The sequence below is a fragment of the Ascaphus truei genome, unplaced genomic scaffold (assembly GCF_040206685.1).
Source record: "Ascaphus truei isolate aAscTru1 unplaced genomic scaffold, aAscTru1.hap1 HAP1_SCAFFOLD_552, whole genome shotgun sequence".
NCBI classification, from domain to species: domain Eukaryota; kingdom Metazoa; phylum Chordata; class Amphibia; order Anura; family Ascaphidae; genus Ascaphus; species Ascaphus truei.
Window position 1 is genome coordinate 75783 of NW_027456884.1, and position 26326 is coordinate 102108.

The window sequence follows — 26326 nt, forward strand, 5'->3', positions numbered from 1 at the left end:
CTGGGGGTGAGATGGGCAGACTGGCTGGGGGTGAGGGGGTGAGATGGGCAGACTGGCTGGGGGTGAGATGCACAGACTGGCTGGGGGTGAGATGGGCAGACTGGCTGGGGGTGAGATGGGCAGATTGGCTGGGGTGAGATGGGCAGACTGGCTGGGGGTGAGATGGGCAGACTGGCTGGGGGGGGAGGGGAGATGGGCAGACTGGCTGGGGGTGAGATGGGCAGACTGGCTGGGGGGGGGGAGGGGAGATGGGCAGACTGGCTGGGGAGGAGATGGGCAGACTGGCTGGGGAGGAGATGGGCAGACTGGCTGGGGGTGAGATGGGCAGACTGGCTGGGGGGGAGGAGATGGGCGGACTGGCTGGGGGGAGAGATGGGCAGACTGGCTGGGGGTGAGATGGGCAGACAGGCTGGGGGTGAGATGGGCAGACTGGCTGGGGGTGAGATGGGCAGACTGGCTGGGGGTGAGATGGGCAGACAGGCTGGGGGTGAGATGGGCAGACTGGCTGGGGGTGAGATGGGCAGACTGGCTGGGGGAGAGATGGGCAGACTGGCTGGGGGTGAGATGGGCAGACTGGCTGGGGGTGAGATGGGCAGACTGGCTGGGGGTGAGATGGGCAGACTGGCTGGGGGTGAGATGGGCAGACTGGCTGGGGGTGAGATGGGCAGACTGGCTGGGGGTGAGATGGGCAGACTGGCTGGGGGTGAGATGGGCAGACTGGCTCAGGGTGAGATGGGCAGACTGGCTCGGGGTGAGATGGGCAGACTGGCTGGGGGGGAGATGGGCAGACTGGCTGGGGGTGAGATGGGCAGACTGGCTGGGGGTGATATGCACAGACTGGCTGGGGGTGAGATGCGCAGACTGACTGGGGGTGAGATGGGCAGACTGGCTGGGGGTGAGATGGGCAGACTGGCTGGGGGTGATATGCACAAACTGGCTGGGGGTGAGATGCGCAGACTGACTGGGGGTGAGATGGGCAGACTGGCTGGGGGTGAGGGGGTGAGATGGGCAGACTGGCTGGGGGTGAGATGCACAGACTGGCTGGGGGTGAGATGGGCAGACTGGCTGGGGGTGAGATGGGCAGATTGGCTGGGGGAGAGATGGGCAGACTGGCTGGGGGTGAGATGGGCAGACAGGCTGGGGGTGAGATGCACAGACTGGCTGGGGGTGAGATGGGCAGACTGGCTGGGGGTGAGATGGGCAGATTGGCTGGGGTGAGATGGGCAGACTGGCTGGGGGTGAGATGGGCAGACTGGCTGGGGGGGGGAGGGGAGATGGGCAGACTGGCTGGGGGTGAGATGGGCAGACTGGCTGGGGGAGGGGAGGGGAGATGGGCAGACTGGCTGGGGAGGAGATGGGCAGACTGGCTGGGGGGGAGATGGGCAGACTGGCTGGGGGTGAGATGGGCAGACTGGCTGGGGGGGAGGAGATGGGCGGACTGGCTGGGGGAGAGATGGGCAGACTGGCTGGGGGTGAGATGGGCAGACAGGCTGGGGGTGAGATGGGCAGACTGGCTGGGGGTGAGATGGGCAGACTGGCTGGGGGTGAGATGGGCAGACAGGCTGGGGGTGAGATGGGCAGACAGGCTGGGGGTGAGATGGGCAGACTGGCTGGGGGTGAGATGGGCAGACTGGCTGGGGGAGAGATGGGCAGACTGGCTGGGGGTGAGATGGGCAGACTGGCTGGGGGTGAGATGGGCAGACTGGCTGGGGGTGAGATGGGCAGACTGGCTGGGGGTGAGATGGGCAGACTGGCTGGGGGTGAGATGGGCAGACTGGCTGGGGGAGAGATGGGCAGACTGGCTGGGGGTGAGATGGGCAGACTGGCTGGGGGAGAGATGGGCAGACTGGCTGGGGGGGAGATGGGCAGACTGGCTGGGGGTGAGATGGGCAGACTGGCTAAGGGTGAGATGCGCAGACTGGCTGGGGGTGAGATGGGCAGATTGGCTGGGGGTGAGATGGGCAGACTGACTGGGGGTGAGATGGGCAGACTGGCTGGGGGGGAGATGGGTAGACTGGCTGGGGGGTAGATGGGCAGACTGGCTGGGGGGTAGATGCGCAGACTGGCTGGGGGTGAGATGGGCAGACTGGCTGGGGGTGAGATGGGCAGACTGGCTGGGGGTGAGATGGGCAGACTGGCTGGGGGTGAGATGGGCAGACTGGCTGGGGGTGAGATGGGCAGACTGGCTGGGGGTGAGATGGGCAGACTGGCTGGGGGTGAGATGGGCAGACTGGCTGGGGGTGAGATGGGCAGACTGGCTCAGGGTGAGATGGGCAGACTGGCTCGGGGTGAGATGGGCAGACTGGCTGGGGGGGAGATGGGCAGACTGGCTGGGGGTGAGATGGGCAGACTGGCTGGGGGTGATATGCACAGACTGGCTGGGGGTGAGATGCGCAGACTGACTGGGGGTGAGATGGGCAGATTGGCTGGGGGTGAGATGGGCAGACTGACTGGGGGTGAGATGGGCAGACTGGCTGGGGGGGAGATGGGTAGACTGGCTGGGGGGTAGATGGGCAGACTGGCTGGGGGTGAGGGGGTGAGATGCGCAGACTGGCTGGGGGTGAGATGGGCAGACTGGCTGGGGGTGAGATGGGCAGACTGGCTGGGGGTGAGATGGGCAGACTGGCTGGGGGTGAGATGCGCAGACTGACTGGGGGTGAGATGCGCAGACTGACTGGGGGTGAGATGGGCAGACTGACTGGGGGTGAGATGGGCAGACTGGCTGGGGGTGAGGGGGTGAGATGGGCAGACTGGCTGGGGGTGAGATGCACAGACTGGCTGGGGGTGAGATGGGCAGACTGGCTGGGGGTGAGATGGGCAGATTGGCTGGGGGAGAGATGGGCAGACTGGCTGGGGGTGAGATGGGCAGACAGGCTGGGGGTGAGATGGGCAGACTGGCTGGGGGTGAGATGGGCAGACTGGCTGGGGGTGAGATGGGCAGACAGGCTGGGGTGAGATGGGCAGACTGGCTGGGGGTGAGATGGGCAGACTGGCTGGGGGAGAGATGGGCAGACTGGCTGGGGGTGAGATGGGCAGACTGGCTGGGGGTGAGATGGGCAGACTGGCTGGGGGTGAGATGGGCAGACTGGCTGGGGGTGAGATGGGCAGACTGGCTGGGGGTGAGATGGGCAGACTGGCTGGGGGAGAGATGGGCAGACTGGCTGGGGGGGAGATGGGCAGACTGGCTGGGGGTGAGATGGGCAGACTGGCTGGGGGTGAGATGGGCGGACTGGCTGGGGGAGAGATGGGCAGACTGGCTGGGGGTGAGATGGGCAGACTGGCTGGGGGGGAGATGGGCAGACTGGCTAAGGGTGAGATGCGCAGACTGGCTGGGGGTGAGATGGGCAGACTGGCTGGGGGTGAGATGGGCAGACTGGCTGGGGGTGAGATGGGCAGACTGGCTGGGGGTGAGATGGGCAGACTGGCTGGGGGTGAGATGGGCAGACTGGCTGGGGGGGGAGATGGGCAGACTGGCTGGGGGTGAGATGGGCAGACTGGCTGCGGGTGAGATGGGCAGACTGGCTGGGGGTGAGATGGGTACACTGGCTGGGGGTGAGATGGGCAGACTGGCTGGGGGTGAGATGGGCAGACTGGCTGGGGGTGAGATGGGCAGACTGGCTGGGGGTGAGATGGGCAGACTGGCTGGGGGTGAGATGGGCAGACTGGCTGGGGGTGAGATGGGCAGACTGGCTGGGGGTGAGATGGGCAGACTGGCTGGGGGTGAGATGGGCAGACTGGCTGGGGGTGAGATGGGCAGACTGGCTCAGGGTGAGATGGGCAGACTGGCTCAGGGTGAGATGGGCAGACTGGCTCGGGGTGAGATGGGCAGACTGGCTGGGGGTGAGATGGGCAGACTGGCTGGGGGTGAGATGGGCAGACTGGCTGGGGGTGATATGCACAGACTGGCTGGGGGTGAGATGCGCAGACTGACTGGGGGTGAGATGGGCAGACTGGCTGGGGGTGAGATGGGCAGACTGGCTGGGGGTGATATGCACAGACTGGCTGGGGGTGAGATGCGCAGACTGACTGGGGGTGAGATGGGCAGACTGGCTGGGGGTGAGGGGGTGAGATGGGCAGACTGGCTGGGGGTGAGATGCACAGACTGGCTGGGGGTGAGATGGGCAGACTGGCTGGGGGTGAGATGGGCAGATTGGCTGGGGGAGAGATGGGCAGACTGGCTGGGGGTGAGATGGGCAGACAGGCTGGGGTGAGATGGGCAGACTGGCTGGGGGTGAGATGGGCAGACTGGCTGGGGGTGAGATGGGCAGACAGGCTGGGGTGAGATGTGCAGACTGGCTGGGGGTGAGATGGGCAGACTGGCTGGGGGTGAGATGGGCAGACTGGCTGGGGGTGAGATGGGCAGACTGGCTGGGGGTGAGATGGGCAGACTGGCTGGGGGTGAGATGGGCAGACTGGCTGGGGGTGAGATGGGCAGACTGGCTGGGGGTGAGATGGGCAAACTGGCTGGGGGTGAGATGGGCAGACTGGCTGGGGGTGAGATGGGCAGACTGGCTGGGGGTGAGATGGGCAGACTGGCTGGGGGTGAGATGGGCAGACTGGCTGGGGGTGAGATGGGCAGACTGGCTCAGGGTGAGATGGGCAGACTGGCTCGGGGTGAGATGGGCAGACTGGCTGGGGGGGAGATGGGCAGACTGGCTGGGGGTGAGATGGGCAGACTGGCTGGGGGTGATATGCACAGACTGGCTGGGGGTGAGATGCGCAGACTGACTGGGGGTGAGATGGGCAGACTGGCTGGGGGTGAGATGGGCAGACTGGCTGGGGGTGAGATGCGCAGACTGACTGGGGGTGAGATGGGCAGACTGGCTGGGGGTGAGGGGGTGAGATGGGCAGACTGGCTGGGGGTGAGATGCACAGACTGGCTGGGGGTGAGATGGGCAGACTGGCTGGGGGTGAGATGGGCAGATTGGCTGGGGTGAGATGGGCAGACTGGCTGGGGGGGAGATGGGCAGACTGGCTGGGGGTGAGATGGGCAGACTGGCTGGGGATGAGATGGGCAGACTGGCTGGGGGTGATATGCACAGACTGGCTGGGGGTGAGATGGGCAGATTGGCTGGGGGTGAGATGGGCAGATTGGCTGGGGGTGAGATGGGCAGACTGACTGGGGGTGAGATGGGCAGACTGGCTGGGGGGGAGATGGGCAGACTGGCAGGGGGGAGATAGGCAGACTGGGTGGGGGTGAGATGGGCAGACTGGCTGGGGGTGAGATGGGCAGACTGGCTGGGGGTGAGATGGGCAGACTGGCTGGGGGAGAGATGGGCAGACTGGCTGGGGGAGAGATGGGCAGACTGGCTGGGGGAGAGATGGGCATACTGGCTGGGGGTGAGATGGGCAGACTGGCTGGGGGTGAGATGGGCAGACTGGCTGGGGGTGAGATGGGCAGACTGGCTGGGGGTGTGATGGGCAGACTGGCTGGGGGTGAGATGGGCAGACTGGCTGGGGGGGAGATGGGCAGACTGGCTGGGGGTGAGATGGGCAGACTGGCTGGGGGTGAGATGGGCAGACTGGCTGGGGGTGAGATGCACAGACTGGCTGGGGGTGAGATGGGCAGATTGGCTGGGGGTGAGATGGGCAGACTGACTGGGGGTGAGATGGGCAGACTGGCTGGGGGGTAGATTGGCAGACTGGCTGGGGGGTAGATGCGCAGACTGGCTGGGGGTGAGATGGGCAGACTGGCTGGGGGTGAGATGGGCAGACTGGCTGGGGGTGAGATGGGCAGACTGGCTGGGGGTGAGATGGGCAGACTGGCTGGGGGTGAGATGGGCAGACTGGCTCGGGGTGAGATGGGCAGACTGGCTCGAGGTGAGATGGGCAGACTGGCTCGGGGTGAGATGGGCAGACTGGCTGGGGGGGAGATGGGCAGACTGGCTGGGGGTGAGATGGGCAGACTGGCTGGGGGTGAGATGGGCAGACTGGCTGGGGGTGAGATGCGCAGACTGACTGGGGGTGAGATGGGCAGACTGGCTGGGGGTGAGGGGGTGAGATGGGCAGACTGGCTGGGGGTGAGATGCACAGACTGGCTGGGGGTGAGATGGGCAGACTGGCTGGGGGTGAGATGGGCAGATTGGCTGGGGGTGAGATGGGCAGACTGGCTGGGGGGGAGATGGGCAGACTGGCTGGGGGTGAGATGGGCAGACTGGCTGGGGTGAGATGGGCAGACTGGCTGGGGGTGATATGCACAGACTGGCTGGGGGTGAGATGGGCAGATTGGCTGGGGGTGAGATGGGCAGACTGGCTGGGGGGGAGATGGGCAGACTGGCTGGGGGTGAGATGGGCAGACTGGCTGGGGGTGAGATGGGCAGACTGGCTGGGGGTGATATGCACAGACTGGCTGGGGGTGAGATGGGCAGATTGGCTGGGGGTGAGATGGGCAGATTGGCTGGGGGTGAGATGGGCAGACTGACTGGGGGTGAGATGGGCAGACTGGCTGGGGGGGAGATGGGCAGACTGGCAGGGGGGAGATAGGCAGACTGGGTGGGGGTGAGATGGGCAGACTGGCTGGGGGTGAGATGGGCAGACTGGCTGGGGGTGAGATGGGCAGACTGGCTGGGGGTGAGATGGGCAGACTGGCTGGGGGTGAGATGGGCAGACTGGCTGGGGGTGAGATGGGCAGACTGGCTGGGGGTGAGATGGGCAGACTGGCTGGGGGGGAGATGGGCAGACTGGCTGGGGGTGAGATGGGCAGACTGGCTGGGGGTGAGATGGGCAGACTGGCTGGGGGTGAGATGGGCAGACTGGCTGGGGGTGAGATGGGCAGACTGGCTGGGGGGGAGATGGGCAGATTGGCTGGGGGGGAGATGGGCAGACTGGCTGGGGGTGCTCCCTACTTCAGTGCAGCCCCCCCCAGCTGCGGCCCCCCACTCACCCTTGGGAAGCTTACAGATCCAGTCCAGCTGAGACTCACACTCCCAGGCAACCCACTGCAGCGACGCCAGGTCCAACACCACGCACCGCCTGATGTCATCGTCATCGTGGCTACTCCGGTCAAAGTTGTGGTAGGAATACTGGGGGGGGGGGGGGGGGGGGAGGAGGGAGAAGGGGGGGAGTTAGGCCAGCATCTGCCACCTCCCACCCCCCCCTCCCAGTTTTAAGGAACTCCCACTTCAGAGACCAGACTCGAGAGATCCAACCAGGGTTGCAAGCCGGCATTGTGACTGCCTCCCACTTCAGAGGGCAGACTCTGAGCTTGCCCACAGTGTTGTATGCAGCCGGGCAGGCTCCCACTTCAGAGAGCGGGCTCTGTGCACCCCCCCCCCCCCCCTCACAGCCTCCTTAAGGTTGGGTAGCCCATACATGCAGGGCATCCAACCTCAAGGAGGGATTCAGAAACTCCGCCACCTGGGAGGCTGAGCAAAGCAGAAACGGGACCTCTAGGACTGGTCAGTGTAGGGATACAGAACGGTCACCTCTAGGACTGGTCAGTGTAGGGATAGAGCGGTCACCTCTAGGACTGGTCAGTGTAGGGATACAGAGCGTTCATCTCTAGGATTGGTCAGTGTAGGGATAGAGCGGTCACCTCTAGGACTGGTCAGTGTAGGGATACAGAGCGGTCACCTCTAGGATTGGTCAGTGTAGGGATACAGAGCGGTCACCTCTAGGACTGGTCAGTGTAGGGATACAGAGCGGTCACCTCTAGGACTGGTCAGTGTAGGGATACAGAGCGTTCACCTCTAGGACTGGTCAGTGTAGAGATACAGAGTGTTCACCTCTAGGACTGGTCAGTGTAGGGATAGAGCGGTCACCTCTAGGACTGGTCAGTGTAGAGATACAGAGCGGTCACCTCTAGGACTGGTCAGTGGAGGGATACAGAACGGTCACCTCTAGGACTGGTCTGTGTAGGGATACAGAACGGTCACCTCTAGGACTGGTCAGTGTAGGGACACAGAGTGGTCACCTCTAGGACTGGTCAGTGTAGGGACAGAGCGGTCACCTCTAGGACTGGTCAGTGTAGGGACAGAGTGGTCACCTCTAGGACTGGTCAGTGTAGGGACACAGAGCGGTCAACTCTAGGACTGGTCAGTGTAGGGATAGAGCGGTCACCTCTAGGACTGGTCAGTGTAGGGACAGAGCGGTCACCTCTAGGACTGGTCAGTGTAGGGATAGAGCGGTCACCTCTAGGACTGGTCAGTGTAGAGATACAGAGCGGTCAGTGTAGGGATACAGAACGGTCACCTCTAGGACTGGTCTGTGTAGGGATACAGAACGGTCACCTCTAGGACTGGTCTGTATAGGGATACAGAACAGTCACCTCTAGGACTGGTCAGTGTAGGGACAGAGCGGTCACCTCTAGGACTGGTCAGTGTAGGGACAGAGCGGTCACCTCTAGGACTGGTCAGTGTAGGGACACAGAGCAGTCACCTCTAGGACTGGTCAGTGTATAGATACAGAGCGGTCACCTCTAGGACTGGTCAGTGTAGGGATAGAGCGGTCACCTCTAGGACTGGTCAGTGTAGGGATAGAGAGGTCACCTCTAGGACTGGTCAGTGTAGAGATACAGAGCGTTCACCTCTAGGACTGGTCAGTGTAGGGATACAGAGCGTTCATCTCTAGGACTGGTCAGTGTAGGGATAGAGCGTTCACCTCTAGGACTGGTCAGTGTAGAGATACAGAGCGTTCACCTCTAGGACTGGTCAGTATAGGGATACAGAGCTTTCACCTCTAGGACTGGTCAGTGTAGGGATACAAAGCGGTCACCTCTAGGACTGGTCAGTGTAGAGATACAGAGCGTTCACCTCTAGGACTGGTCAGTATAGGGATACAGAGCGGTCACCTCTAGGACTGGTCAGTGTAGGGATACAGAGTGGTCACCTCTAGGACTGGTCAGTGTAGGGATACAGAGCGGTCACCTCTAGAATTGGTCAGTGTAGGGATAGAGCGGTCACCTCTAGGACTGGTCAGTGTAGAGATACAGAGCGTTCACCTCTAGGACTGGTCAGTGTAGGGATACAGAGCGGTCACCTCTAGGACTGGTCAGTGTAGGGATACAGAGCGGTCACCTCTAGGACTGGTCAGTGTAGAGATACAGAGCGTTCACCTCTAGGACTGGTCAGTGTAGGGATAGAGCATTCACCTCTAGGACTGGTCAGTGTAGGGATACAGAGCGTTCACCTCTAGGACTGGTCAGTGTAGGGACACAGAGCGGTTACCTCTAGGACTGGTCAGTGTAGGGACACAGAGCGGTCACCTCTAGGACTGGTCAGTGTAGAGATACAGAGCGTTCACCTCTAGGACTGGTCAGTGTAGGGATACAGAGCGGTCACCTCTAGGACTGGTCAGTGTAGGGATACAGAGCGTTCACCTCTAGGACTGGTCAGTGTAGGGATACAGAGCGGTCACCTCTAGGACTGGTCAGTGTAGAGATACAGAGCGTTCACCTCTAGGACTGGTCAGTGTAGGGACACAGAGCGGTCACCTCTAGGACTGGTCAGTGTAGGGATACAGAGCGGTCACCTCTAGGACTGGTCAGTGTAGGGATACAGAGCGGTCACCTCTAGGACTGGTCAGTGTAGGGATAGAGCGGTCACCTCTAGGACTGGTCAGTGTAGGGACAGAGCGGTCACCTCTAGGATTGGTCAGTGTAGGGATACAGAGCGGTCACCTCTAGGACTGGTCAGTGTAGGGACACAGAGCGGTCACCTCTAGGACTGGTCAGTGTAGAGATACAGAGCGTTCACCTCTAGGACTGGTCAGTGTAGAGATACAAAGTGTTCACCTCTAGGACTGGTCAGTGTAGTGATACAGAGCGGTCACCTCTAGGACTGGTCAGTGTAGGGATACAGAGCGGTCACCTCTAGGACTGGTCAGTGTAGGGACAGTGCGGTCACCTCTAGGACTGGTCAGTGTAGGGATACAGAGCAGTCACCTCTAGGACTGGTCAGTGTTGGGATAGAGCGGTCACCTCTAGGACTGGTCAGTGTAGAGATACAGAGCGGTCACCTCTAGGACTGGTCAGTGTAGGGATACAGAACGGTCACCTCTAGGACTGGTCTGTGTAGGGATACAGAACGGTCACCTCTAGGACTGGTCAGTGTAGGGACAGAGCGGTCACCTCTAGGACTGGTCAGTGTAGGGACAGAGTGGTCACCAATAGGACTTGTCAGTGTAGGGACACAGAGCGGTCACCTCTAGGACTGGTCAGTGTAGGGATAGAGCGGTCACCTCTAGGACTGGTCAGTGTAGGGACAGAGCGGTCACCTCTAGGACTGGTCAGTGTAGGGATACAGAGCGGTCACCTCAAGGACTGGTCAGTGTAGTGATAGAGCGGTCACCTCTAGAACTGGTCAGTGTAGAGATACAGAGCGGTCAGTGTAGGGATACAGAACGGTAACCTCTAGGACTGGTCTGTGTAGGGATACAGAACGGTCACCTCTAGGACTGGTCAGTGTAGGGACAGAGCGGTCACCTCTAGGACTGGTCAGTGTAGGGACAGAGCGGTCACCTCTAGGACTGATCAGTGTAGGGACACAGAGCGGTCACCTCTAGGACTGGTCAGTGTAGAAATAGAGCGGTCACCTCTAGGACTGGTCAGTGTATGGATATAGAGCGGTCACCTCTAGGACTGGTCAGTGTAGGGATACAGAGCGGTCACCTCTAGGACTGGTCAGTGTAGAAATAGAGCGGTCACCTCTAGGACTGGTCAGTGTAGGGATAGAGCGTTCACCTCTAGGACTGGTCAGTGTAGAGATACAGAGCGTTCACCTCTAGGACTGGTCAGTGTAGGGACACAGAGCGGTCACCTCTAGGACTGGTCAGTGTAGAGATACAGAGCGTTCACCTCTAGGACTGGTCAGTGTAGGGATACAGAGCGGTCACCTCTAGGACTGGTCAGTGTAGGGATACAGAGCTTTCACCTCTAGGACTGGTCAGTGTAGAGATACAGAGCGTTCACCTCTAGGACAGGTCAGTGTAGGGATACAGAGCGGTCACCTCTAGGACTGGTCAGTGTAGGGATACAGAGCGGTCACCTCTAGGACTGGTCAGTATAGAGATACAGAGCGTTCACCTCTAGGACTGGTCAGTGTAGGGATACAGAGCGGTCACCTCTAGGACTGGTCAGTGTAGGGACACAGAGCGGTCACCTCTAGGACTGGTCAGTGTAGAGATACAGAGCGTTCACCTCTAGGACTGGTCAGTGTAGAGATACAAAGTGTTCACCTCTAGGACTGGTCAGTGTAGTGATACAGAGCGGTCACCTCTAGGACTGGTCAGTGTAGGGATACAGAGCGGTCACCTCTAGGACTGGTCAGTGTAGGGACAGTGCGGTCACCTCTAGGACTGGTCAGTGTAGGGATACAGAGCAGTCACCTCTAGGACTGGTCAGTGTTGGGATAGAGCGGTCACCTCTAGGACTGGTCAGTGTAGAGATACAGAGCGGTCACCTCTAGGACTGGTCAGTGTAGGGATACAGAACGGTCACCTCTAGGACTGGTCTGTGTAGGGATACAGAACGGTCACCTCTAGGACTGGTCAGTGTAGGGACACAGAGCGGTCACCTCTAGGACTGGTCAGTGTAGGGACAGAGCGGTCACCTCTAGGACTGGTCAGTGTAGGGACAGAGTGGTCACCTATAGGACTTGTCAGTGTAGGGACACAGAGCGGTCACCTCTAGGACTGGTCAGTGTAGGGATAGAGCGGTCACCTCTAGGACTGGTCAGTGTAGGGACAGAGTGGTCACCTCTAGGACTGGTCAGTGTAGGGATACAGAGCGGTCACCTCAAGGACTGGTCAGTGTAGGGATAGAGCGGTCACCTCTAGGACTGGTCAGTGTAGAGATACAGAGCGGTCAGTGTAGGGATACAGAACGGTAACCTCTAGGACTGGTCTGTGTAGGGATACAGAACGGTCACCTCTAGGACTGGTCAGTGTAGGGACAGAGCGGTCACCTCTAGGACTGGTCAGTGTAGGGACAGAGCGGTCACCTCTAGGACTGATCAGTGTAGGGACACAGAGCGGTCACCTCTAGGACTGGTCAGTGTAGAAATAGAGCGGTCACCTCTAGGACTGGTCAGTGTATGGATATAGAGCGGTCACCTCTAGGACTGGTCAGTGTAGGGATACAGAGCGGTCACCTCTAGGACTGGTCAGTGTAGAAATAGAGCGGTCACCTCTAGGACTGGTCAGTGTAGGGATAGAGCGGTCACCTCTAGGACTGGTCAGTGTAGAGATACAGAGCGTTCACCTCTAGGACTGGTCAGTGTAGGGATACAGAGCGTTCACCTCTAGGACTGGTCAGTGTAGGGATAGAGCGTTCACCTCTAGGACTGGTCAGTGTAGAGATACAGAGCGTTCACCTCTAGGACTGGTCAGTGTAGGGATACAGAGCTTTCACCTCTAGGACTGGTCAGTGTAGAGATACAGAGCGTTCACCTCTAGGACTGGTCAGTGTAGGGATACAGAGCGGTCACCTCTAGGACTGGTCAGTGTAGGGATACAGAGCGGTCACCTCTAGGACTGGTCAGTATAGAGATACAGAGCGTTCACCTCTAGGACTGGTCAGTGTAGGGATACAGAGCGGTCACCTCTAGGACTGGTCAGTGTAGGGATAGAGCATTCACCTCTAGGACTGGTCAGTGTAGGGACACAAAGCGGTCACCTCTAGGACTGGTCAGTGTAGGGATACAGAGCGGTCACCTCTAGGACTGGTCAGTGTAGGGATAGAGCGGTCACCTCTAGGACTGGTCAGTGTAGGGACAGAGCGGTCACCTCTAGGATTGGTCAGTGTAGGGATACAGAGCGTTCACCTCTAGGACTGGTCAGTGTAGGGATACAGAGCGGTCACCTCTAGGACTGGTCAGTGTAGGGATAGAGCGGTCACCTCTAGGACTGGTCAGTGTAGGGACAGAGCGGTCACCTCTAGGATTGGTCAGTGTAGGGATACAGAGTGGTCACCTCTAGGACTGGTCAGTGTAGAGATACAGAGTGTTCACCTCTAGGACTGGTCAGTGTAGGGATACAGAGCGGTCACCTCTAGGACTGGTCAGTGTAGGGACAGAGCGGTCACCTCTAGGACTGGTCAGTGTAGGGATACAGAGCAGTCACCTCTAGGACTGGTCAGTGTAGGGATAGAGCGGTCACCTCTAGGACTGATCAGTGTAGAGATACAGAGCGGTCACCTCTAGGACTGGTCAGTGTAGGGATACAGAACGGTCACCTCTAGGACTGGTCTGTGTAGGGACAGAGCGGTCACCTCTAGGATTGGTCAGTGTAGGGATACAGAGCGTTCACCTCTAGGACTGGTCAGTGTAGGGATACAGAGCGGTCACCTCTAGGACTGGTCAGTGTAGGGATAGAGCGGTCACCTCTAGGACTGGTCAGTGTAGGGACAGAGCGGTCACCTCTAGGATTGGTCAGTGTAGGGATACAGAACGGTCACCTCTAGGACTGGTCAGTGTAGAGATACAGAGTGTTCACCTCTAGGACTGGTCAGTGTAGGGATACAGAGCGGTCACCTCTAGGACTGGTCAGTGTAGGGACAGAGCGGTCACCTCTAGGACTGGTCAGTGTAGGGATACAGAGCAGTCACCTCTAGGACTGGTCAGTGTAGGGATAGAGCGGTCACCTCTAGGACTGATCAGTGTAGAGATACAGAGCGGTCACGTCTAGGACTGGTCAGTGTAGGGATACAGAACGGTCACCTCTAGGACTGGTCTGTGTAGGGATACAGAACGGTCACCTCTAGGACTGGTCAGTGTAGGGATACAGAGCGGTCACCTCTAGGACTGGTCAGTGTAGGGATAGAGCATTCACCTCTAGGACTGGTCAGTGTAGGGACACAAAGCGGTCACCTCTAGGACTGGTCAGTGTAGGGATACAGAGCGGTCACCTCTAGGACTGGTCAGTGTAGGGATAGAGCGGTCACCTCTAGGACTGGTCAGTGTAGGGACAGAGCGGTCACCTCTAGGACTGGTCAGTGTAGGGACAGAGTGGTCACCTATAGGACTTGTCAGTGTAGGGACACAGAGCGGTCACCTCTAGGACTGGTCAGTGTAGGGATAGAGTGGTCACCTCTAGGACTGGTCAGTGTAGGGACAGAGCGGTCACCTCTAGGACTGGTCAGTGTAGGGATACAGAGCGGTCACCTCTAGGACTGGTCAGTGTAGGGATAGAGCGGTCACCTCTAGGACTGGTCAGTGTAGAGATACAGAGCGGTCAGTGTAGGGATACAGAACGGTCACCTCTAGGACTGGTCAGTGTAGGGACAGAGCGGTCACCTCTAGGACTGGTCAGTGTAGGGACAGAGCGGTCACCTCTAGGACTGGTCAGTGTAGGGACACAGAGCGGTCACCTCTAGGACTGGTCAGTGTATAGATACAGAGCGGTCACCTCTAGGACTGGTCAGTGTAGGGATACAGAGCGGTCACCTCTAGGACTGGTCAGTGTAGGGACACAGAGCGGTCACCTCTAGGACTGGTCAGTGTAGAGATACAGAGCATTCACCTCTAGGACTGGTCAGTGTAGGGATACAGAGCGGTCACCTCTAGGACTGGTCAGTGTAGGGATACAGAGCGGTCACCTCTAGGACTGGTCAGTGTAGGGATACAGAGCGGTCACCTCTAGGACTGGTCAGTGTAGGGATACAGAGCGGTCACCTCTAGGACTGGTCAGTGTAGGGATACAGAGCGTTCACCTCTAGGACTGGTCAGTGTAGTGATACAGAGCGGTCACCTCTAGGACTGGTCAGTATAGGGTACAGAGCGGTCACCTCTAGGACTGGTCAGTGTAGGGATACAGAGCGGTCACCTCTAGGACTGGTCAGTGTAGGGACAGAGCGGTCACCTCTAGGACTGGTCAGTGTAGGGAAGAGCAGTCACCTCTAGGATTGGTCAGTGTAGGGACACAGAGCGGTCACCTCTAGGACTGGTCAGTGTAGGGACACAAAGCGGTCACCTCTAGGACTGGTCAGTGTAGGGATACAGAGCGGTCACCTCTAGGACTGGTCAGTGTAGGGATAGAGCGGTCACCTCTAGGACTGGTCAGTGTAGGGATACAGAGCGGTCACCTCTAGGACTGGTTAGTGTAGGGATACAGAGCGGTCACCTCTAGGACTGGTCAGTGTAGGGATACAGAGCGTTCACCTCTAGGACTGGTCAGTGTAGGGATACAGAGCGGTCACCTCTAGGACTGGTCAGTGTAGGGATACAGAGCGGTCACCTCTAGGACTGGTCAGTGTAGGGATACAGAGCTGTCACCTCTAGGACTGGTCAGTGTAGGGACAGAGCGGTCACCTCTAGGACTGGTCAGTGTAGGGATACAGAGCGGTCATCTCTAGGACTGGTCAGTGTAGGGATAGAGCGGTCACCTCTAGGACTGGTCAGTGTAGGGATACAGAGCGGTCACCTCTAGGACTGGCCAGTGTAGGGACAGAGCGGTCACCTCTAGGACTGGTCAGTGTAGAGACAGAGCGGTCACCTCTAGGATTGGTCAGTGTAGGGACACAGAGCGGTCACCTCTAGGACTGGTCAGTGTAGGGACACAGTGTTGACCTCGTGGCCTGGGACCTCGTGGCCTGTCTGTGGGACCCTCGGGTTACTCACCCCCAGCCCGTCACTCCAGACCCAGCTCCGGTCACCGCTCGGGTCCCGGCGGTTCAGACCGATCCAGAACCAGTGCTGCTCGTGGATCTCCGTGTCGGATTCGCTGACCAGACACAGAAAGGAGGTCAGCTGTGCGTGTGGGTCCGCCACAAAGACACGGAGTGACACGCATACACACACGCGGTGACACGCAGTGACATGCATACACACACTGACGCAACCCCATATCAAACATTCGCACACACGCGGTGACACGCGGTGACACGCAGTGACACGTGCAGAGACACGCAGTGACACGTGCAGAGACATGCGGTGACACGCAGTGACACGTGCAGAGACACGTGCAGAGACACGCGGTGACACGTGCAGAGACACGCAGTGACACGTGCAGAGACACGCAGTGACACGTGCAGAGACATGCGGTGACACGCAGCGACACGTGCAGAGACACGCGCAGAGACACGTGCATAGACACGCGGTGACACGTGCGGAGACACGCAGTGACACGTGCAGAGACACGCAGTAACACGTGCAGAGACACGCAGTGACAGGCGCAGAGACACGCAGTGACAGGCGCAGAGACACGTGCAGAGACACGCGGTGACACGTAGTGACACGTGCAGAGACACACGCAGAGACACGCGGTGACACGTGCAGAGACACGTGTGACACGCAGTGACACGTGCAGAGACACGCAGTGACATGCAGTGACACGTGCAGAGACACACGGTGACACGCAGTGACACATGCAGAGACACGCGGTGACACGCAGTGACATGTGCAGAGACACGCGGTGACAGGCGCAGTGACACGTGCAGAGACACGCAGTGACGCGTGCAGAGACACACGGTGACACGTGCAGAGACACGCGGTGTCACGCAGTGACACGTGCAGAGACACACGGTGACACGCAGTGACACGTGCAGAGACACGCAGTGACACATGCAGAGACACGCGGTGGGGACACAGAGCGGTGACCTCGTGGCCTGGGTCAGTGTAGGGATACAGAGCGGTCACCTCTAGGACTGGTCAGTGTAGGGCTACAGAGTGGTCACCTCTAGGACTGGTCAGTGTAGGGATACAGAGCGGTCACCTCTAGGACTGGTCAGTGAAGGGACACAGAGCGGTCAGCTCTAGGACTGGTCAGTGTAGGGACACAGAGCGGTTACCTCTAGGACTGGTCAGTGTAGGGACACAGAGCAGTCACCTCTAGGACTGGTCAGTGAAGGGACACAGTGTAGGTGACAGGGGCAGAGACACGCGGCGACAGGGGCAGAGACACGCGGCGACAGGGCAGAGACACGCGGCGACAGGGGCAGAGACACGCGGCGACAGGGGCAGAGACGCGCGGTGACAGGGGCAGAGACACGCAAGGACAGGCGCAGAGACACGCAAGGACAGACGCAGAGACACGCGGCGACAGGGGCAGAGACGCGCGGTGACAGGGGCAGAGACGCGCGGTGACAGGGGCAGAGACACGCGGTGACAGGCGCAGAGACGCGCGGTGACAGGTGGTGACACGCGGTGACAGGTGGTGACATGCGGTGACACGCGGTGACAGGTGGTGACACGCGGTGACAGGCACCGAGACACGCGGTGACAGGCGCTGAGACATGCGGTGACAGGCGCCGAGACGCGCGGTGACAGGCGCAGAGACGCGCGGTGACAGGCGCAGAGACACGCGGCGACGGGCAGAGACACGCGGCGACATTGGCAGAGACAAGCGGCGACAGGGGCAGAGACAAGCGGCGACAGGGGCAGAGACACGCGGTGACAGGCGCAGAGACACGCGGTGACAGGCGCAGAGACACACGGTGACAGGCGCAGAGACGCGCGGTGACAGGCGCAGAGACACGCGGTGACAGGTGGTGACACGCGGTGACAGGCGCAGAGACACGCGGTGACAGGCGCAGAGACACGCGGTGACAGGCGCAGAGACACGCGGTGACAGGGGCAGAGACGCGCGGTGACAGGCGCAGACACGCGGTGACAGGCGCAGGGACACGCGGTGACAGGCGGTGACACGTGCAGAGACACACGGTGACACGCGGTGACACGTGCAGAGACACGCGGTGACAGGCGGTGACACGCAGGATGTAGATAACTACCCAAATATTTTGTTCAGTAAATGGGCCACAAAGTGTTCCTCGTCCACGCTGGCCACGCTGAGCAGCTGAGCCCCGATCTCCCGGCAGGAGAGCTGCGCCGCGATCCACGTCTTCTTATCCTGCAGCTTCTCCGAGTGATAAACCTGGGCAGGGAACACCACTTCAGAGACCAGCCTCTGAGCTTCCCACAGTGTTACAGCCTCCCCACTTCAGAGACCAGCCTCTGAGCTTCCCACAGTGTTACAGCCTCCCCACTTCAGAGACCAGCCTCTGAGCTTCCCACAGTGTTACAGCCGTGCAGGCTCCCACTTCAGAGGCCAGGCCGAACTCCCCCCAGTGTTACAGCCTCCCACTTCAGAGACCAGGCCAAGCTCCCCCCCCCCTAGTGCTACAGCCTCCCAATTCAGAGTCCAGGCCGAACTCCACCCAGGGTTACAGCCTCACAGCCTCCCACTTCAGAGACCAGGCCGAACTCCCCCCAGTGTTACAGCCTCCCACTTCAGAGACCAGTCTGAGCTCCCCCCCCCCCCCCCCCGAGTTACAGCCCCTTCCCTCCGCCTCACCTGGTAGCAGTGTCTCAGGTTGGGCGCCGAGCTCCAGCCGTCCGGACAGCTCCCGTTCAGGCTGGGGGTGGGACGCGCGGCCGGTAACAAGGGGATCAGCGGGGTGGCCAAGCTCTGCACGCAGATGTACTTGGCCCTGAATTGGATGCAGTCCTTCACCTCCCACAGGCCCAGCGACCGGCCCGTGGACAGCGCCACACACCCGCCTTTATCGTAACCTGCAGAGGAGATGGCTCCACGTCAGAGCGGGTCACCACCCCGACCATAACCCCGGAAGGGCGGCAGGAGACGCAAACCCTTAAACCACTTCCGATACCCATAGACCCTACACCGGGCACCAACTTCTTCACCCAACACCCGGTTGCCCAAGCACGGCTCTTCCATTGAGGGGTTTGAGTCAAGTTATAATCTCCTACACCGGGCGCCAACTTCTTCACCCAACATTGAGTTACCCAAGCATGGCTCTTCCATTGAGGGGTGAGAGTCAAGTAATAATCCCCTACACCGGGCGCCAAATTCTTCACCCAACTTCTTTACCCAAGCACGGCTCTTCCATTGAGGGGTGAGAGTCAAGTAATAATCTCCTACACCGGGCGCCATCTTCTTCACCCAACATCACCCAAGCACGTCACTTCCACTGAGTGGTGAGAGTCAAGTAATAATCTCCTACACCGGGCGCCAACTTCTTCACCCAACATCGAGTTACCCAAGCACGGCTCTTCCATTGAGTGGTGAGAGTCAAGTAATAATCTCCACAGGACAGGGAACGTGCTACTCAACCCAGCCCATCACTCCAGGCGCAGCTCTGGTCACCGCTCGGGGTTCCATCATTGTAGACTGATCCAGAACCAGTGTAGCTCGTGGATGTGGGCCATTCATGCCCAGAGTGTAGGAGTTGACCCAAATGGAAATGAATGCCCTCTCCTCAGTGGATTATTGCTATTATTGGTTCCATTTTTTTAATACTTTTCTTGTTTATTCTATAATTACAGCATTAGTAAGACCACACCTTGAATATGGAGGACAACTTTGGTCAACACTCCGTTAAAAAAAGACATTATGGAACTAGAGAGAGTGCAGAGAAGAGCCACCAAATGAATAAAGGGGATGGACAACCTGATTTATGAGGAGAGGCTAGCTAAATTAGATTTATTTACATTAGAAAAGAGGCGTCTATGAGGGGATATGATAACTATATACAAATATATCGGGGGACATTACAAGGAGCTTTCACAAGAACTCTTCATCCCACGGGCAGTACTAAGGACTCGGTCCATCCCTTAAGGTTGGAGGAAAGGAAATTTCCCCAGTAACAAAGGAAAGGGATCTTTACAGTAAGGGCAGTTACAGGGCGGGATTCATTCACCATGGAGACGGTGAGGGCAGATACAGGAGATATGTGTAAGGAAAGGGTTCTTTACAGTAAGGGCAGTTACAGTGGGGGACTCATTCCCCATAGAGACTGTGAGGGCAGATACAGGAGATATGTGTAAGGAAAGGGATCTTTACAGTAAGGGCAGTTACAGTGCGGGATTCATTCCCCATGGAGACTGTGAGGGCAGATACAGGAGATATGTGTAAGGAAAGGGATCTTTACAGTAAGGGCAGTTACAGTGCGGGACACATTCCCCATGGAGACTGTGAGGGCAGATACAGGAGATATGTGTAAGGAAAGGGATCTTTGCAGTAAGGGCAGTTACAGTGCGGGATTCAGTCCCCATGGAGACTGTGAGGGCAGATACAGGAGATATGTGTAAGGAAAGGTTGGACACCTTGTTAGACAGGAAAGGTATACAGGGATATACCTAATAAGTAACATGGGAAGGACGGTGACCCAGGGAGAAAGCTGATGGCCATTACTGGGGTCAGGAAGGAATATATTCCCTCTTATGAGACAGCATTGGGTAATGTGTCACTGGGGCTGTGTGTTTGCCTTCCTCTGGGCCACCGTACTGTCATTACACATATAGGATGACGGGCCCAACGCGATTCACATTTTTTGCTAGCACAAGTCAGTGCTAACTTAACATGCCCATGAGCTATATCATTAGCTCTGTGGAAAAGCGTTACTCTCGGGGGGGGGGGGGGGGGGGGGCTCATGTCCCTTGATAACACCCCGTGAAGTTGCCCAGCGTTAACAGACACCTGGCCCTAAAGGGTGAACAGAGGGGGATTCGCTTGGGGTCTGAGGGTAAAACCGGCGGGGTGGTGCCGATCCGATGCGGTCGTTGCACATACCCGGCTGGTTTCGGTTCCAGTGGGTGTAGATCACCTCTTCCCCGCTGAGCCAGCGGAACACGCCGGTCCGGTTCAGGTCCTGCAGGGCGGTCCAGTAGAAGCTCCGCTCAGAGCCATACAGCAGGCTGTTCACGTACGCCTGGTCAAACCTGCAGGGCATGGGCGAGCGGGGTGTATAGTATATAGTGTACAGCAGCAGTGCGCAAACTGGGGGGCTCGCCAACCAGGGGGTGGCGCAAGATTGTTCAGGGGGGTGCGGCGGTTGTAGAGACCCTGCGCTAATCCCCCCGAGGCATTTAAATGAATGCCGGGGGATCGCGTGAGGCGTCTTCAACTTCACTTACCTTCGGCGACACGTCGCCATGGCAACGCGGCGTCGTTGGCATGGCAACGTGACGTGACCCCGCGGCGGCATTACACGCCGGAGAGGAGGTAAGGGAGGGGGGGGCCGCGAGCAGGGAGGGGGGCGCACGCTGGAAAGATTGCGCAGCGCTGGTGTATAGTATACAGCCGACGAGTATTCTAACACTTACCTTAAACTTGCCTTGAAAATCTGGGGCAAATCTGGGGCAATCACCAACAAGACCCAGGTACAGGCTGGGTACATGCCGGGTACATGCTGGGTACAGGCTGGATACATGCCGGGTACATGCTGGGTACATGCTGCATACAGGCTGGGAACATGCTGGGTACATGCCGGGTACATGCCTGGTACATGCTGGGTACAGGCTGGATACATGCCGGGTACATGCCGCGTACAGGCTGCGTACATGCTGCATACATGCTGGATACATGCTGCATACAGGCTGAGTACATGCCAGGTACATGCTGGGTACAGGCTGCATACAGGCTGGGTACATGCCGGGTGCATGCTGGGTACATGCTGCATACAGGCTGGGTACATGCTGCATACAGGCTGGGTACATGCTGCATACATGCCGGGTGCACGCTGGGTACATGCTGGGTACATGCTGCATACAGGCTGAGTACATGCCAGGTACATGCCAGGTACAGGCTGGGTACATGCTGGGTACAGGCTGGGTACATGCTGGGTACATGCCAGGTACATGCTGCATACAGGCTGGGTACATGCTGCGTACATGCTGCATACAGGCTGGGTACATGCTGCGTACATGCTGCATACATGCTGGGTACAGGCTGGGTACAGGCTGCGTACAGGCTGGGTACAGGCTGGGTACAGGCTGGGTACATGCTGCATACAGGCTGGGTACATGCCGGGTGCATGCTGGGTACATGCTGCATACAGGCTGGGTACAGGCTGCGTACAGGCTGGGCACAGGCTGGGTACATGCTGCATACAGGCTGGGTACAGGTTGCATACAGGCTGGGTACATGCCGGGTGCATGCTGCATACAGGCTGGGTACATGCCGGGTACATTTCAGTGACATTTCTGCAGAGACTAATGGCCCATCGGATTAACACAACAGGGGTCGGTTTGAATGGGACGGCCAGGGACCCCCGCTGCTAATCCGATGGGCCATTAGTCTCTGCAGAAATGTCACTGAAATGCTGCAGCCTGTACCCAGCCTGTACCCAGCATGTACCCGGCCTGTACCCGGCCTGTACCCAGCATGTACCCAGCCTGTACCCAGCCTGTACCCAGCATGCACCCAGCCTGTATGCAGCATGTACCCAGCCTGTACCCAGCATGTACCCAGCATGTACGCAGCATGTACGCAGCATGTACCCAGCATGTACCCAGCCTGTATGCAGCATGTACCCAGCATGTACCCAGCCTGTATGCAGCCTGTACCCAGCCTGTATGCAGCATGTACCCAGCATGTACCCAGCATGTACCCAGCCTGTACCCAGCCTGTACCCAGCATGTACCCAGCATGTACCCAGCATGTACCCAGCCTGTATGCAGCCTGTACCCAGCATGTACCCAGCATGTACTCAGCCTGTATGCAGCCTGTACCCAGCCTGTATGCAGCATGTACCCAGCATGTACCCAGCATGTACCCAGCCTGTACCCAGCCTGTACCCAGCATGTATGCAGCCTGTACCCAGCCTGTACCCAGCATGCACCCAGCCTGTATGCAGCATGTACCCAGCATGTACCCAGCATGTACCCAGCATGTACCCAGCCTGTACCCAGCCTGTATGCAGCATGTACCCAGCATGCACCCAGCCTGTATGCAGCATGTACCCGGCATGTACCCAGCATGTACCTGGGTCTTGTTGGTGATTGCCCCAGGTTGGTTTTAGAATACTCGTCGGCGCTACAGTAGGTGTGAGGGCAAGAGGAGGACTTATAGGGAGGGGGTATATGGGGTAATAGGAGGAGTTATAGGGAGGGGTTATATGGGGTAATAGGAGGAGTTATAGGGAGGGGTTATATGGGGTAATAGGAGGAGTTATAGGGAGGGGGTATATGGGGTAATAGGAGGAGTTATAGGGAGCGGTAATATGGGGTAATAGGAGGAGTTATAGGGAGGGGTTATATGGGTAATAGGAGGAGTTATAGGGAGAGGGTATATGGGGTAATAGGAGGACTTATAGGGAGCGGTTATATGGTGTAATAGGAGGAGTTATAGGGAGGGGTTATATGGGGTAATAGGAGGAGTTATAGGGAGAGGTTATATGGGGTAATAGGAGGAGTTATATTGGGTAATAGGAGGAGTTATAGGGAGGGGTTATATGGGGTAATAGGAGGAGTTATAGGGAGGGGTTATATGGGGTAATAGGAGGAGTTATAGGGAGAGGTTATATGGGGTAATAGGAGGAGTTATATGGGGTACTAGGAGGAGTTATAGGGAGGGGTTATATGGGGTAATAGGAGGAGTTATAGGGAGCGGTTATATGGGGTAATAGGAGGAGTTATAGAGAGGGGTTATATGGGACAGTAGGAGGGGTTATAAGGTGCAGTTATATGGGGTAATAGGAGGGGTTATAAGGTGCAGTTATTTGGGGTAATAGGAGGGGTTATAAGGTGCAGTTATTTGGGGTAATAGGAGGGGTTATAAGGTGCAGTTATATGGGGTAATAGGAGGGGTTATAAGGTGCAGTTATATGTGGTAATAGGATGGTTTATAAGGTGCAGTTATTTGGGGTAATAGGAGGGGTTATAAGGTGCAGTTATTTGGGGTAATAGGAGGGGTTATAAGGTGCAGTTATATGTGGTAATAGGAGGGGTTATAAGGTGCAGTTATTTGGGGTAATAGGAGGGGTTATAAGGTGCAGTTATTTGGGGTGATAGGGGTTATAAGGTGCAGTTATATGGGGTAATAGGAGGGGTTATAAGGGGCAGTTATTTGGGGTAATAGGAGGGGTCATAAGGTGCAGTTATTTGGGGTAATAGGGGTTATAAGGTGCAGTTATATGGGGTAATAGGAGGGGTTATAAGGTGCAGTTATTTGGGGTAATAGGGGTTATAAGGTGCAGTTATATGGGGTAATAGTAGGGGTTATAAGGTGCAGTTATATGGGGTAATAGGAGGGGTTATAAGGTGCAGTTATATGGGGTAATAGGAGGGGTTATAAGGTGCAGTTATATGGGGCAATAGGAGGGGTTATAAGGTGCAGTTATATGGGGCAGTAGGCGAGGCTGAAAACTCGGATGAGCCAAAGTCCCCAGCGCCGGGCACAGCATCCGCCAAGTCCCCAGCGCCGGGCACAGCATCCGCCAAAGTCCCCAGCGCCGGGCACAGCATCCGCCAAAGACTTGACGTCTTCCTATATCTCCGCGTGCCCCGCGTGGCTACCGGGTGTGTGTATGTGTGAAGTCTCACCGCGGTTTCCCGCGCCGTTTGGATGTCATTAGCCCCTAAACCCCGTGCTGCAGAACCCCGGTGGTTTCAATGCCACTCGGTAACCCCCTTTTCCGCTCTTCTGGCCGCTGTGTTGTGCGGTCGCTTAGCAACACTGCATTGCTGGCGACGTCCCAGGACAATAAGTTGAGGGGTGCGCAAACTGGGGGGGGTGGGGGGAGGGGGCGTCTACAGAGGCCCTCGCGCTCTTCCCCAAAGCATTTAAATGGAATGCCGGGGGGGGGGGGGGGGAGCACGCAAGACTTCTGTAACTCCCTTAGCTGGTCCCCGGCGGCTTCTGGCGATGCGTTGCCATGGCAACGTGGCATCAAATGACACCAGAGGGTCACATGACGACACCGGAAACAGGGAAAGGGGGGGGCGCAGGCTGAAAAGTTTTCGCACCCCTGCAATAAGTCCCACCCACCTGTTGGCGACGACCAGTAATTTCGCCGACAGGTTGGAGCAGGCCTTCATGGCGTCGCTGTAGCCGATTGGCTCTTCCCCCAACCAATAGCAGGACGAGCTGTGGTATTTCCAGCCCTGTGAAGAAAGCAAGGAGGCCACTTGCAATGCCCGCTCTGCTCTTCCAGCCCCGGCAACTTCCTCCGCTAACCCCGGACCTGGCCCAGACCACGGCTATCCCAGCACTGAACCCCCCCGCCCCCCACACACACGTCCAGACACGACTAAAAACTCCCATCGACTCGCTCCCACTGCGGGTCGCTGACCCGGGGAATTAGTGTTGGTTTACAAACATCATTCCCAAGATATCGTCCGTCTGCTGCGCTCTCTCCACTGGCGCCCGACGGAAAGCTCCGCGCCAAGACTTTTCCAGGGGGGCGGGGGGGGGGGTGGAGGGGAATTAGTGTTGGTTTACAAACATCATTCCCAAGATATCGTCCGTCTGCTGCGCTCTCTCCACTGGCGCCCGACGGAAAGCTCCGCGCCAAGACTTTTACAGGGGGGGGGGGGGGAGGGGGGCGGGGAAATCGTTAGCGTTTTGGGATCTCCCAAATGTTGGGGCCCCGGAATGACACCCAAATGGTTCCAGTGTCCAATCACAAATGGTTTACAAGGACTTGTCCGTTCAATGCTACACAGCAGAGCACTAATGCCCCCTCTAACCCCAGGTGGCCAATTCTCCGACCCGCTGTAACCCCCTCAGGTCCTATTAGATCCTCAGCTTCCTTGCTGTCTACCCCAAGCGTTTCTGATTCCCCTCACTGTATTACCCCCCTACCACCTCTGCTGGGTGGATCCACCCCTCCCTGAAGAAGTTCCTCCCTCACATGTCCCCTTCGCCTCCAGCATCAGAGAACTGCCCTAGGTCTTCTCTCTCTCTCTCGGAAACATGCCTCCCCTTCCTGCACTTGGTTGAAACCCGCCCTTCCGTGGCAGCCGGCGCACGGGGTAGCAGGGCGTCTTGGCACGGCAGGGTGAATACCTTACTGCAGCCGTGGAGGTCCGGGCTGGCTCCCTGGGCGACCTGCCCGGGCTTCTTACAGATGGATGGCAGGGTCAGGTTGCAGGGGCTGTCGTTCCATTTGCCATCCTGGGGAATAAAACAATGTAGAGGTTAGGGGCTCCTCACTGGGCACAGAAACCCCCCCCCCCCCCACAATAGTGCAATCTCACCCAGCCAGCCCAAAAATATGTTACTACATAGCTGCTACATAGCTGCTACATAGCTGTCACAGTTGCTACACGGTTGCTACATAGCTACTCCATGGTTACTACAAAGTTGCTACATGGTTACTACATGGCTACCACATAGTTGCTACATGGCTGTCACATATTTGCTACATTGTTACTACATAGCTACTACATGGTTACTACAAAGCTGATACATGGTTACTACATAGCTGATACGTAGCTACTACATAGCTACTGTGACGGGCAAGGGTAACTAGGCTTCATAATAAAGGTGAAACCCTCTTGTTGCCCTCGGGTCCCTGGCAGTTATCTGACACTATAAGCCAGGAGCCCGGTATATGTGTACATGTAAAGTTAGTGACCCCGACTTTCCCACTTTCCATGTCCCTTTTACCCCAGACTCCCGAAACGTGCTGCGTGTAGGTTTTAGGTGGGATATT

General features: G+C 57.9%; 1 protein-coding gene across 1 annotated transcript in view; it reads right to left on the reverse strand.

Moving 5' to 3' along the window:
* The window catches only part of MRC2 (mannose receptor C-type 2), a 92839-nt gene that overhangs the window by 34323 nt on the left and 32190 nt on the right, over positions 1–26326 (reverse strand). Inside the window, exons 9-15 of the mRNA XM_075584355.1 lie at positions 25678–25785; positions 24658–24773; positions 20461–20609; positions 18223–18440; positions 17660–17802; positions 15552–15654; positions 6884–7022 (exon numbers count right to left, since the gene is read on the reverse strand). Coding sequence (XP_075440470.1) covers positions 6884–7022; positions 15552–15654; positions 17660–17802; positions 18223–18440; positions 20461–20609; positions 24658–24773; positions 25678–25785 — 976 coding nt within the window. The remainder of the gene's footprint in view (positions 1–6883; positions 7023–15551; positions 15655–17659; positions 17803–18222; positions 18441–20460; positions 20610–24657; positions 24774–25677; positions 25786–26326) is intronic.